The sequence below is a fragment of the Crocuta crocuta genome, unplaced genomic scaffold, assembly GCF_008692635.1.
Source record: "Crocuta crocuta isolate KB4526 unplaced genomic scaffold, BGI_CrCroc_1.0 scaffold43, whole genome shotgun sequence".
Classification (NCBI taxonomy): domain Eukaryota; kingdom Metazoa; phylum Chordata; class Mammalia; order Carnivora; family Hyaenidae; genus Crocuta; species Crocuta crocuta.
Window position 1 is genome coordinate 443,064 of NW_027529429.1, and position 14,984 is coordinate 458,047.

Here is a 14,984-nt window from a genome sequence, read left to right on the forward strand (position 1 = left end):
GGCTGAGGTAAGAGGAAATGGGTAGGTGATGGTCAAAGGATGCAAACTTTCAGTTATGCAGATAAATAATTTGTATATATTTATTGTTCAGCATAGTGCCTATAGCTAACAATCCTGTCTTATGAACTTAAAATTTTCTAATAGTATAGATCTTATGTTAAGTGTTCTTACCGCCCCCCCCACACAAATAATAATAATAAAGGGGACAAGAGAAAACTATGGGAGGAGATTGATATGTCTATGGCTTTGATGGTGGTGATGGTTTCATAGGTGTATACTTATACCTAAAATCATCAAGCTGTTTACATTAAATATGTACCACTTTTTATATGTCAACCATGCCTGAAAAAAACTGGTTTAAAAAATTCAATACAATTACAAACACTCCAAAGAAAATGAAATACTTAGGTAAACTTAAATCATGAATAAGATCTATATTACAGAATATTACAAAATGCTTGTTTAAAAAAAAGAAGACCTAAATAAATGGAGAGACATACTGTGTTCCTGGATTAGAAGATGGGACACAATAAAAATAACAATTCTCCCCAAATTGGTCTATATATTTAATGAAATTCCTGTCAAAATCTCATCCAGAATTTCTTTGTAGACATAGACAAATTATTCTAAAATTTACATGGAAAGACATAGAATCTAGAATAGCTAAGACAGTCTTGACAAAAAGGAGAAATAAAATAGGAAGAATTACTCTAGTTGTGATTGAGTCTTACTGTACAGCTATAATAATCAAACAGGGTGATACTGGAAGAGGACAAGATCAAAAGACCAGAATAGTGAACTCAGGAAGAGACCCTCACAAATATGCCCAACTGAGTTTTCACGAAGGTGCAAAAGCAATTCAGTGGAATAGCCTTTTCAACAAATGATGCTGATGCAATTGGACATCCATACACACACACACACACACACACACACACACACACAAGTAATTCGACCTAAATTTCATCCTATACAAAATTTAACTCAAAATGGTTCACAGGCAAGTAAAAACCATAAAACTGTAAGAACTTTAAGGAAAAAAACATGGGAGAACATCTTAGGGATCAAGGTCTAGACAAAGAGTTCTTAGAGTTGAGATCAAAAGCTCAGTCTATAAAAGGGGAAAAAATAAGTTGGACTATGTCAAAAATTGTAAATTTGCTCTGCAAAAAAAAAAAAAAAGAGGAAAAGAGAAGCTACGGACTGAGAGAAATACATTTGTAACCACACGTTTAACGAAAGACTGCTATCTAGAATATATGAAGAACTCTTAAAACTCAACAGCAAAAATAAGAATCCAATTCAAATTTGTCAAAAGACAGGAAGAGATATTTCATTGAAAAGGATATACAGATGGCACATAAGTACAAAAAAGATGTGTAACATCAGTAGCCATAAAGGAAATACAAATTAAGACTGCGATAAGATATTCAATACCCACTTCTTAGAACAGCTAAAAATACAAAATAGTGACAACACCAAATGCTACCAAGAATGAGAGAAACTGAATCATTCATACACTGTTGGTAGGAATGCAAATGGCACATTCTCTCTTGAAAACAGTTTGGCAGTTTCTTATAGAACTAGACATGCAACTACTATACAACCCAGCAATTGAACACTTGGGCGTTTATCCCAGAGAAATGAAAACTTATACTCCCACAAAAACTCATACATGATTGTTTGTAGAAATTTATCACTAAGAGCCAAACACTGGAAACATCCCAGATGTCCTTCAACCATAAATGATTCAACAAACTGTGGTATATCCATACTATAAAATATCATTCATCAATAAACAGGAATGAACTACTGATTCTCACAACAATCTCAAGGGAATTATGCTGAGTCAGGAAAAAACAAACAATCCCAAAAGGTTATATACTATATAATTCCATTTATATAACATTGTATAGATGACAAAGTACAAAAATGGAGAAAAGGTAATCAGTTGCTAGAAGTTACGGAAAGTGTAGGAGGAAGGGAAGAAAGTGGTATGCCCATAAAAGGGCAAGAGAAGGGATCTTAGTGGTAATGAAATTGTTATGTATCTTGACAGTATTAATGTCAACTTCCTTGTTGTGGTATTGCACTATAGTTTTGCAATTTGTTACTACCAAGAGAAACTGAATACACAGAATTTCTCAGCATTGTTTCTTACACCTGCATATGAATACATAATTATCTCAAAATCAAAAGTGTGCGTTGTATGTGTTTGTTTATGTGCATATACAGCTCTTTAAAAAAGAATACATTGACCCGAAAAATATACAATATATTACTGTTAAGCACCTAAGTGTAGTACTTGATAAAAGTAAACGCTGCAATAAATATCTGTCAAATGAACAAAAGAAAATTATGTAAAATATACTATTTGCTCCCAAAATTATAAAAATTAAAAACTAAAAATCTAAGTGTTTATATAACTACATATGAGCATGGAGAAAAGTGTAAAAGAATGCAGGGTGTTAAGAAAAATTACTTTGAAGTAGAGCAAGGGTTGGAAAGAGGACAAAATCATGAGAGATTATTAATGTTTTTTCTTTGTAACCTTTATAATTCTGGTTACAGTAAACACCTGTGAAATTTGGGGACTAAGGGAAGAGACAATTAAGAAAAGACATTTTTTAAATATTTTCAGATTTTTTGGAAAAAGGCAAGCAATCCAATACAATGAAAGTCAAAGAATATGAATGTATGAATATGACTGTTGGATGCTATTAGCACACTGATATTCAAATGATACAAAGTTTGCAAAATGACGGAAATGCTGCTCTTATCTGCAGGTAAGTGGTGGTGAGACCCCAAAGTGAGAAGAAAGCTGAGACTAAGTGATTATACACTAAACAGAAGATGAAATTAGAACAAGGAAGATAACTGACAATAAATACACCAGACTCAAGAGACAGTCTATACCCAGGCTCCCTAGACTATCAGACAACTCTATGGCATTGCTCCCTCCACCCAAAAAGGGAGAAAGATGGGTTAGAAACACATACACAAAAGTGACTATCAAAATACATAAAGTGGCACTGGCACTGTTCATGTTACTGAGACGACAGATCTGAGTGACACGAAAACTGAGACAAAACTGACATTTGCAATGAATCCTCAGCCCAGGTCAGTGACACACTTACAGTGTAGTAACTTCTACAGGGTGTTTGTTTAACATTGCTTTCAGGGCACATAGGAAGGAAGAGAAGAAGGGATGCTGGCCAGAGAATTATGAAACATTGAGAGTGTCTTTAGGGAAGCTAAAGGGCACAGCTGTAGGCCTTGGGGAAGGAGGTGTGTGACATAAAATTCACAATGCAACCACAGAGGAGGGGCAGATAAGTCCTAAATGCATTATATACAGAAGCTATAATGAAGAGAAAGAAGACATCGATTTGAGTGGATGCAAGAATATTTAGAGGTTAGGAGAAAAGCTATCTTATTTACCTACATATTTTAGACAAAGCAGTTTGCTGGTCCTTCAACCTGAATTGATACATTGGTCTAGGGAAGGAAGACAAAAGGCAGGCTAAGGAGAAATTAAATTACCATGATAAAAAGATGGAAGCCAACCTGATTTAGTTTTATGAAGCCAATGTAACCCTGATACTATATAGTCACTAAAAGAATCCATTTTGGACTCAGACTGACCTGGGTTCAAATGCGGACTCATTTGAAGTTTTGTGATCAGAACTCAGCTATCTACATGTCAGTTATTTTATTTGTAATACGGAAATAATGGTAGTACTTACTTCATAGGGACATTATATGTGATTCATGTAAGTGCTTAGTCCAGCGCTTGATCACAATACGTGTTGGCAAGGGTATGAAATAACTAGATATGTCATACAATATTGTTGGAAATGAAAAATGATATAACTACTTTGGAAAAGCATTTCTTAGCCCCTTACAAAGTTAAATATACACTTACCACATGATACAATGACACCATTCCTAGGTATTTACCCAAGAGAAATGAAAATATTTCTACACAAAGATTTATATGACAATATTCACTATCAAATGTCAATCAAATGAATAACGGATAAATACTTGTGGAATATTCATACAATGGAATACTATTCACCTATAAAAAGGAATGAACTAATGATATCTACAAGAAAATGGATGACTCTCAAAAACATGTTGAGTGAAAGAAATCATATACAAAACAGTACATGATCCCATTTATGTAAAATTCTAGAAAAAGTAAATTTAAAAAATGAAAAGTATACTTTTCATAGCTGCCTAAGGCTAGGGGTGGGGCCAGGGTCACAGGGAATTAATGACAAAGAATAACAAGAGAACATTTGGGGATGATAAAATGTTTTATTTCTTGATTGGTGCTTATGTGAGCATATATATTTGTGTCTAAAATCAAATTATATACTTAATATGGGTGCATTTACGCCAATAAATTGATTTTTAAAACTGTAAGAAACCTAGAATAAATTTTCAAAAGATGTGCATTGTTATCATGGAGAAATCATTAAATTTTATTGAATTAAAAAAAGGAGACTTGAACAAACGGTAAGATATAACAGGTTATGAATGAAAAGATTCCATACTAGAAGGATAGTAATGCTTCTCAATTAATCTATAAGCTAGATTTATTCCCAACTAAGATCCCATAAGGTTTTTCATGGAAGTTGGCAAAGTGATTCTAATAATCATGTAAGAAAATAAGGGCACACACACACACAAAAAAAAGCCAGGATGTTTCTGGAAATACACATACAGAGAAGAATAAGAAAAAGTGACCTGCCTGCCAGATATAAAGATAATTACAGTAATATTGGTGAGGAATTAGCATGTAACATTAATGTAATATAGAACATAGCCTAGATCAAATCTATTATACATAGGAACTTAGTTTGTAATAATTGTATATAATTGTAGAAAAGTACTAGAATAGCTAAGTTTCCTTTTAAGAAAAATAAAGAAATAAAACTAGACCCTAGTCTCATACCATACACACAAAAACAAATTTCAGGTGGATTAAAAGAAGTAAATGTAAAAAAAAAGTCTAAACACCATAAAATGTATAACGCTTACAATCTCAGGGTAGGAAAGGAATTATTAAATAATACACAAAAGTACATGGCCTAGACGTGCTTTTTATTAAAATTAAAATTTTCTGTAAGACAAGTGACACCATAAACAAAATTAAAAGATCACTAACAGACTGGAAGTTTGTATTTCCAACATAAAACAAAGGATTAGTATCTAGAACATACAGAAAAGGTGTACAAAAAAATATAGAGGAGAGGGTAAGACAACTGAACAGAAAAATGGGCAAATGATGAGACAGTTTATAGAAGAGGAAATATAAATGACCAATAAATATATTTAAAATATAAATTAAAATAATGAGTTCATGTTTCTACTTAATCAGATTCACAAAAACATAAGAGTCTGATAATATCAAGTGTTGTCAAGGATGTCAAAACACAGGATCTCTCATGAACTGCTAGTGGAAATACAAATTGGAAAAACTATTTTGAAGAACAATTTAACAATCTGGTAAAGATATAAATGTGCATATCTAATGACCCAGCAATTCCACTTCTAGATGTTTGGTCTAAAGAAACATTATCCATGTGAATAAAGAGGCATGTACAAAAATATTAAATAGCAGTATACACAGCAAAATCTCGAGAAACAATAAGTCCACCGATAAAGAAAGAAAGAAGTTTTGGTATAATCATATGCTATAAAACTATGTAGACATATAAAGGGATGATAAAGCTCTGTATACCTGCATAAACAGAACTCAAAACATAATTTCCTGTATACAGTAGGAAATAATTTATGTAAATATCTAAAAGCACCAACTAGAAAAGCATTATAAAACTGAATTCAAAAGATACACAAAATCCATGATAACTATTGTCCCTAAGGTGAGAATGAAACACTACAGGAGATAAAAGAGACTTTATCTGTAACTTTTATTACCTTCATTAAAAAGGAACTGAAAACAGGTGCGACAAAATGGTAGTAATTATCAATTTTGTATGTCTTGATAATGTGTGCATTTGCTATTCTTTGTACTTTTATATATATTAGCCACTTCTCAAATAAAAGTATGACAAAAAAAGAAACCACAATGAAGAATATTAAAAACAAGTTATGAGGATGCTGCAATATTCTAAGGTTGTTGGGTGTACAATGGGACATACTCCAGTGGGGATGAAAGGAGACAGATATACAAGCTCTTAAGGAAGTGGGCCTCGGTGGCTATGTGAATGTAATGATCACAGAGGCTATTTCCCCATTCATAATACTATCTTTGGCATGTAATGAGTTCTTAATAATGTTTGCTGGATTCTGTGGATGGCATTAGTACTTTCCTCATTGTAAGAGTTTCAGCCATGCAATGTGAGCTTAGAGGAAGAGAGGTAATGGTGGGAAAGATAAAGGTGCTACCTATAACCTCAGAAAAGAACTTCAGGGAATTAATTTCTCAAAAGATGGCCCCCGTAAACATATTCAGTTCAGAAATACCCTTCTAAATGTTAGAGAACTTTAAGAGAGAACTACTCATCTTCTGTAAGGAAAGTCTTGACCAACCCAGCACTGGTCTCTTTAGCCAATTATTGGTCAGAGAGACTTAGTCAGAGCAGAAATGCAAGAAGGCTAGGACCAGACCCATTTAGTATCTAACTGCTATTTACTAATTGTGTGCCCTTGGATAAGTTACTTATCTTTGTGTCTTACTTATCTTTGTGCCTTCGTTCTTTATCTGTAAAATGGGGGAAAACATTGCACCTATTGCAAATACATATTATAGGAATAGGATTTAGAGCAGTGCCTGCACATAGGAAACTGTAGCCATACTATAATTCAGAGAAGAGGGAAAGGCTCCTTTCCCTGTGCTCCCACCATATCTGGTACTAACCTCAACCAATGCAATTACTAAAGTAGCCCAACAACTGTTTGCATCACTGTGTCCACTAGACAGTGAGCTCCTTGAGGGCAGCAGGGTTTTGTTATTGCCACTGTATCCTCTCCATATGGTACAAGGACAGGCACAAAAGAGATTCAGTGAGATCTGCTATAAAGCTGGTTTTGAAAAGCAAATTTGTTCCAACCAATTGCTACATTAGGGAAATGGGTAAAATGGAACTGAGTGAATTTAAGGTTTCCTTATTGTGTGATTCTCTCGGCCAGAAACTAGGTGAACGCACAAAACTGCATTCAAAACTGCTGAACATAGCAGCAAAGGAAAATCCAACATCCACACACCTGAAACACCTATCACTGCTTAGGTTGTGAACCACACTCATCCACGTCTGGTGTTACAACATTCCACCCAATCTCGGATTCAGTAGTCCCCTGCTATCTGCAAGTCATAGTTCCAAGACCTCCAATGATTTCTGAAACTACAGATAATACCAAACTCTATCTAAACAGGTATACCTCAGAGATACTGCTGATTCAGTTCCAGACCACCACAGTTAATGCAAATATAGCAATAAAGTGAGTCGAGTGAATTGTTTCCCAGTGCATATAAAAGTTATGTTTACACAGTACTGTAGCCTAGTAAGTATACAATAGCATTATATCTAAAAAAAATGTGAGTACGTTAATTTAAAAACTTTATTGCTAAAAAGTGCTAACCATCATCTGAGCTTTTCAGTGAGTTGTAATCAGTGACCACAGATCAACATAACAAATATAATAATAACGAAAACGTTTGTGGGGCACCTGGGTGGTTCAGTTGGTTAAGGGTCCGACTTTGGCTCAGGTCATGATCTTGCCATTAATGGGTTCGAACCCCAGGTTGGGCTCTATGCTGACAGTGAGGAGCCTGGAGCCAGCTTCGGATTCTGTGTCTCCCTCTCTCTCTGACCCCCACCCCTCTCTGTCTCAAAAGTAAAAAATAAACATTAAAAAACGTTTTTTTTAAATAATGAAAAAGTTTGAAATGTTGCAAAAGTTACCAAAATGTGACACAGACACAAAGTGCACAAGTGCCTTTGGAAAAAATGGCGATAGACTTGCTAGAAGCAATGTTGCCACAGACCTTCAATTTGTAAAAAAAAACCATTCTCTGTGAAGCGTAAAGCGAAGCGCCATAAAACAAGGTATGCCTGTACCTGTACCTATTTTTCTATACATACATACCTATGACAAAGTGTAATTTATAAATTAGGCATAGCAAGAGACTAACCATAATAACTGATAATAAGAATAATTATAATATACTGTAATAAAAGTTATGTGAACCTGGTCTCTCAAAATACCTTACTGTGTTGTACTCACCCTTCTTCCTGTGATGATGTGTGAGAGGATAAAATGCCCACGTGAAGACGCAAAATGAGGGGAATGACGCAGCATTGTTACCTGGCATTAGGCTACGGTTGACCTGACGATTCGTCAGAAAGAATCATGTGCTTCCGGACCGGGGTTGATGGCAGCGGACAATTGAAACTGCAGCGACGAAACCACAGATAAGGGGGACTACCATAGTCTTTCTATCTAGCTTCTTATTCACAAACTGCTTCTAATGTTTCCACAAGGAAAACCCAGGTTTTTTTTTTAAGGTAAAGGGCCGTATTTATTGGTGTGTTTTTGTACTTTCTAACCAGTTAACATGTGTAGAACGGTGCCACCATTTTATTAGAGTCCTATCCTTTTTTTAAATGTGTCACTGACGAAGTTTTGGAATGTTGTGCCCTACTGCCACCTTTCCCGAAAGCCCTCTTTTTTACAGCATTACTTTGTATAGTGTGGTGATTTTTAAGCTATGTCTCATTAGAACAGAATCATACCTAGTGGACTCGGGGTTGATGGTGAATAAGTCTTTCTTTCTCATCTCCATGGATACCTAAGGCTCCTGAAAATGTAAGAGCCCCTGTTAGTCAGCAAATGCTGTTCGGGCCAGCAGTACTGTCACACAAATAAAAGCAATAAATATTTATTCATGGACAATGACTTGCCAGGTATTGTGATAAGCAGTGGAGACAACTGGCTAATAAGAAGCATTGCCTGTAACACTTTCAGCCTAGTGGGAAAGAGAGACAAGTAATTACAACAGAGAGGGACCCATGCTAATCAATAATAATAGCAATGTCTTCTTTCCAGACTTCAGGGAGTCAGCACAGAGGAAGTGTTCCTCTTTCCCAGATCTTTCCACTCCCATAAATCCACTTCTTTCCTCATTGCCCCCATCTCTGCCTCCTTACTCTACTTCCTGAAGTTACCTATCAGCATGGAGGAAGGAGGCAGTGCAGGTAAGAGTTAATGCGGCACAGGTGGGAGGGGTTAGGGCCCTGAGGGAAGCCAGTGGAACAGCTTCATAAAAGGCGCCATAGGCACTGGCCAAGGTGAAGAGGAGCTGCCAACACCCAGTGCACACGATCTTTCTCCAGTCGAGTCTTCTGCTGATGCTTTCTTTGTCGTTCATTTATCCATTCGATGTTTATTAATCTTCGGCTGTGAGTTAGAGTCTGGGTGGAATCGGTTCTACTCACCCTGCCTCCTACATCAGAGATGTTTCTTCCACATATGGCTGCTACCCTGGGTTGAATGCCATTTCCTCCACCTCTGTTACCTCCACTCCCTCTGCACCCCAGGAATAAGACTTTAGCAAGACCCCCTTCGGGATCGTGAGGAAGGTAGGGAGACAGAGAAGTTCCTTTTTTTGCTGCCATCTCTTTCTCTGTTCCTTCCTAGGCCCAACCTCAAACCTCCAGCTGGTGTTCAAGTTCACTACTTCACCATCAAGTTAAAAATAATGTAAGCACCCTCAAAACCTACCAGATTTTCTCTGGTCACATCAGGCTTCCATTTTCACTCCAGTCCCATCTTCCTCCTCCTATTTCTCCTTTTCTCTTTACTTTCTTCTCCAGGGCTGACGCCCAGAATGCTAAAGCTGGAATACACTGCAACCACTGTGCCCACCTCCATTGCAGAGCTGAGGAAACTGAGGCCCAGGAGCTCTGCCTAAGGGTATACAGTCAAGGACAGTGCAGCCTGGGGTCTGATACCCAACCAGCTCTGGCTTTCTCCGCATCATACAGAGACTAAGATGGACTCTACTTTGGATCCTAAGGAAGAAAATTCTTTATGTCAGCCACAGCTCTCAGGTGACCTCCAACTGTACCAGCCACTGCAGCAGTGAGGCCCTCTTTTCTCAATACAAGTGTCTCCCCTGTTCTCCCCCTGTGATACTCAAGGGCTTTCGGGCACAAAGGATTCTCCCATCCAAGCTAGTGTAGTGGCCTTGATTATCCATCAAAAACCCTAACCAAAGGCTATAACCCTGTGATCCCCCAACCCTGTACTATCCCTACACATACTCCATGGATGGGTCTCTACCACTGTGACACCGTCCAAAATCTCTCCCTTTGTCCTTCCCCTTTCAGGAGTCATGCCCCCATGAACCCTAAAGCTTTGCCCACAGGATGGTAGAAGGTCCACATTCCAACTCCACCTTCCCACGTCCAACCTTCTTCATACTGACTGGCATTCCAGGGCTAGGGGCTGCCCAGGCCTGGCTGACACTGGTCTTTGGGCCCATGTATCTGCTGGCTCTGCTGGGCAATGGAGCACTGCTGACATTGATGCAGATAGATTCCACACTACAGCAGCCCATGTTTCTACTACTGGCCACACTGGCAGCCACAGACCTGGGTTTAGCTACATCTATAGCCCCGGGGTTACTTGCTGTGCTGTGGCTTGGGCCCCGACCTGTGTCGTATGGTGCCTGCCTGGTTCAGATGTTCTTTGTTCATGCACTGACTGCTGTGGAATCTGGGGTACTGCTGGCCATGGCCTGTGATCGTGCCGTGGCAGTAGGGCGTCCACTGCACTACCCTCTCCTGGTCACCAAAGCCCGGGTAGGCTATGCAGCCCTGGCACTGACACTGAAAGCTGTGGCTATTGTTGTGCCTTTCCCTCTGCTGGTGGCACGATTTGAGCACTTCCAAGCCAAGACCATAGACCATGCCTACTGTGCACACATGGCGGTGGTAGAGCTGGTGGTGGGCAACACACAGGCCAACAATTTGTATGGGCTGGCGCTTTCACTGGCCGTGTCTGGTATAGATATCCTGGGCATCACTGGCTCCTATGGACTCATTGTTCACACTGTGCTGCGGCTGCCTACCCGGGAGGCCCGTGCCAAGGCCTTTGGCACATGTAGTTCCCACGTCTGTGTCATTCTGGCCTTCTATGTACCTGGTCTCTTCTCCTACCTCACACACCGCTTTGGTCATCACACTGTCCCAAAGCCTGTGCACATCCTTCTCTCTAATATCTATTTGCTTCTGCCACCTGCCCTCAACCCACTCATCTATGGGGTCCGCACCAAGCAAATCAGGGACCGGCTCCTGGAAACCTTCACGTTCAGAAAAAGCCAGTTCTAACAGGCAAAAAACCATGGAGCCTGGTGGTGGAGGTGAGGGAATATTCAGAAGAGTCTAGGGCCTGGAGGTGTGGATTATGTCTTCTTTCTCCCACTGTCTACGTTTGACTATGAAAATCACTCAAAAGATTATTTGCTGTGAAGCCTCTACTTCGCATATTGCTAGCATCTGCAGACTTTGGTCCATCCATGTATTTTGCTTGGGAGGCAGGGGGCAGGGGGCTCTGTTACCACGCGGGAAAATAAGATCAGGAATTACCATGGCTCATAGTACACAAGATTTAATTTAAAGAAAACTTCCTTTCCCGCCCCTTCCATTATTTTAACCTAAGTCTGCCCAAGTCTCCACACAAAAGTTCCTCTACTGATTCTGGACCTGGGGACCTGGGAAGAGTGACACTGTCTCTGGAGGGAAGTGCTTGGGTACTTGTTTGGGATCACAGCACTCTTCATTCCCGGAGCCAGATTCTGTCCTTAGGGACAGAAGGAGTTACAGGCTTATTTCCCACATTCTGAGAATCTGGATAATGTGCCCAGATAGGGGTCCCAAAATTGACCAGCAGGCTGATCTTTGCCATTCCTAGTTCAGAGAATCCTCTTGGTCTCATGGGGTTGGGTCTATTTCCCCTGTCCCCACTCTCCTGTCAATATCTCAAGAATTAATGGCTAGAACTCTCCCTGGGGCTATAGCCTTAGGAGTCAGAGGACTAACTTAAAGAAATTTTGTGGGTTTCAGTCCCACATCGAGTTTTTGCCTCCCTCTCTCTCTATACCCCATTCACACTCACGCTCTCACTCTCTTGCTCTGTCTCAAAAATAAACACTTAAAATTTTTTAAAATTTCACTTAGCATAATACCATCCAATTCCATCCACGTTGCTGCCAATGGCCAGATTTCATTTTTTTCTCATATGTGGATCTTGAGAAACTTAACAGAAGACCATGGGGGAAGGGAAGGGGAAAAAAAAGTTACAGAGAGGGAGGGAGGCAAACCATAAAAGAGACTCTCAAATAATGAGAACAAACAGAGTTGATGGGGGTTGAGGGAGAGGGGAAAGTGGCTAATGGGCATTGAGGAGGGCACTTGTTGGGATGAGCACTGCGTGTTGTATGTAAACCAATTTGACAATACATTATATTAAAAAATATATATGTGCATATCTTAACAATAAGCCCATCAAAACTAGTATTGAGCTTACTACAGATCAGTTACTTAAAGCTATTTAATCTATAGAACTAGATTTGTGTGGTATAAATGTGGAGTTATAGATTCACACATATATATTTCTGTCCTCTAACAATGATTCATATTTTAAACTCTCTTAATTGTGACTTATTAATAAAGAATTTCTTATTCAAAACAAATTTTTTTTAAGAAATTCTGATATCCCAGGAAATCATTGTAACCACTTTACCTGCTTGCCTGAGGTCTGGTCATTATGGTCTCCTACCAATTTGCTTTTCTCTGCATCCTCAGCCAAAAATGTTGAATTCCCAAATAAAATCTACATCAGCACCCCCATTTGGCCTGGCTAGCATCACTAGAAGCACATGATGTAGGTATAGGAATATTTTACACTGCTGTGGCTACCAGAGAATAGAGATATTACACAGGAAGTGTTTCATGGTGTTGCCCAACAGGGTATTGACCTTCAGCTAAGATTACAATGGAAGGGACATTGCGCAAAAGATCTTTCACACCAGAGTGGTGCCCAGAATGAATACAATCTCAGACAGAAAGCAGGGATTCACTGTTAGAAGGTCAGAAAAGCTGCAGGCTGCACAGGCAGACCCAAGCTCTTTGGGAGAACTATCGTAACTGCCAGGTAATTGAGTCATCCATGAGTATCTGAAGCCAAGTGCAATGCTAACCACTCAGCACAGATAGCTGGACCAAGTACCAGGGAAAAGCACACATAACAGGGGGCTGCAAATCTGAAAAGGCAAGTGACATCCTCTCAGGGCCACATGGGGTCTCACCAGGTCCTCACTAACAAGGAGCTGAAGAGAAAGCCCAGAAGCTCTGCATGATTTTCAGAGGTGCTGTCACATTGAGAAGACAGACAATTTTCCTTGAGTGTGGGTCAATCATTTTCAAGACTAATCTTTTTCATGAAGTTCTGAATTGAAAAAACTCTTGTCAATGATTTTGTGGATAATTGTGACAAAATTCTAATCCTAATTGGTCATGAGTCATTAAGATGTCCATATCCTTCTCTTAGGGATTCCTCTTCAATAAATCTATCCTGGCAAAATAATTAGAGATGTGAACAAAGATGTATGCAGTAAGATATTTATTACAACATTATTATAAAGAAATGTATGTGTGACAGTCTTATGTCACATATACACACACACACACACATTTTTTTTGCCTCTCCCCTCTGGTACATGAAAAAAGGAAATCCTATGCAGTCAATGTTCACAAGCAATGAATTCTGTCTCCTTCCCACCACAGGAAACCTCTTGTCTAAGGCACCTTCATTCCCTGGTTGTGCACAGCTCCCCAACGCAGCTGATTCCAAAGTTGTGCATTGTTCATTGCAAGAACTTTCAAGCCGAAAATCCACACCCTTGGACATTGGTATTTTGTCTGGATAGAGATCACAGACATACCTACCATGTGATGTGTTCAGAAGACTACGGGCACTCCCTTACTCCTCACAACAATCCAAGAGTAATTCTAAGCCTATAATCCCTATCCACAATTCCAAAATAAAAGAAATCTCTGAAGAAACAATGTTTTTTTCATAACTTTGGCCCAAAACCTAACCTGAAACACCATGAGGGTATTTATAGTATTTATGTATCTCACTTGGTGTGAATATTCATATATTTAGCTGTAGAAATATTGATGTGTTTGATTATAGGGCACTGTCCTAAACCTCACTGGAGTACTCCTTTATATCTGATAAAGGCACTATATTCTTTCTAATTTTGAAGTCCAAAACACATCTATCCCTGAAGGTTTCAAGTAAGGGATTTGGGACTTGTACAGTTTTCCCTATAGCCTGAGAGAAGTTAGGGCTCTTTATCCCTCCAGAGTCTTTGCTATCAACACGATTCTATACTAGCCTGGAGGTTCTTGCAGAGAACCTCATGTTCCCTAAATAACCAGCTCCTGCCTGTTTGTTCCTCTCATGCTGTCTAGTCCGGTCACCACTCAGATACGTTGCAGACAATGTGTCTAGGGAAACCCCAGAATGTGCCACTCTGGAGGCAACCCCATGAGCTGGCTATGGCCCAAACAGCCCAGCCCTGAGGCCCATCAACTCCATCCAGAACCCAGTTGTCATCTGTTTTCCTTCAGTAACTTTCAATCTCAGACTCTATTAGCCAAAGGGAAATACAGTCTCACTTAATGTCAGGGTAGGGAAATGTGGAATGCAGGGAACCTAAAGAATCATGATCATCAACAAAAGATGGCTGAGGAGTTCATCTATACCCAATTTCCCCTCTGAGCCCTCTCAATGAGAATCTGAAAGAGATCTTCATCACATTTCACCAAGAGCCCACCATCCCTATCCCTACCCTATCCACCCCCTTCCCATTCTGGAACCCCATCAAGATCTGGATACCCGTGTTTATCAGTAACTCCCATCTCTGGACCTCTGCATCT

At 39.2% G+C, this 14,984-nt stretch overlaps 1 protein-coding gene and 1 long non-coding RNA gene across 2 annotated transcripts; both read left to right on the forward strand.

Moving 5' to 3' along the window:
• Positions 1 to 8,366: 8,366 nt before the first annotated feature.
• On the forward strand, positions 8,367 to 14,071 carry LOC144227790 (uncharacterized). Its single transcript, XR_013334050.1, has 5 exons — positions 8,367 to 8,540; positions 9,082 to 9,230; positions 9,673 to 9,735; positions 9,849 to 10,085; positions 13,824 to 14,071. It is a non-coding gene; the product is annotated as an uncharacterized LOC144227790 (long non-coding RNA).
• OR52W1 (olfactory receptor family 52 subfamily W member 1) lies at positions 10,404 to 11,413 on the forward strand. Its single transcript, XM_077759521.1, has one exon. The coding sequence runs from the start codon at positions 10,404 to 10,406 to the stop codon at positions 11,364 to 11,366; it is 963 nt and encodes a 320-aa protein (XP_077615647.1). The 3' UTR covers positions 11,367 to 11,413.
• Positions 14,072 to 14,984: the final 913 nt, after the last annotated feature.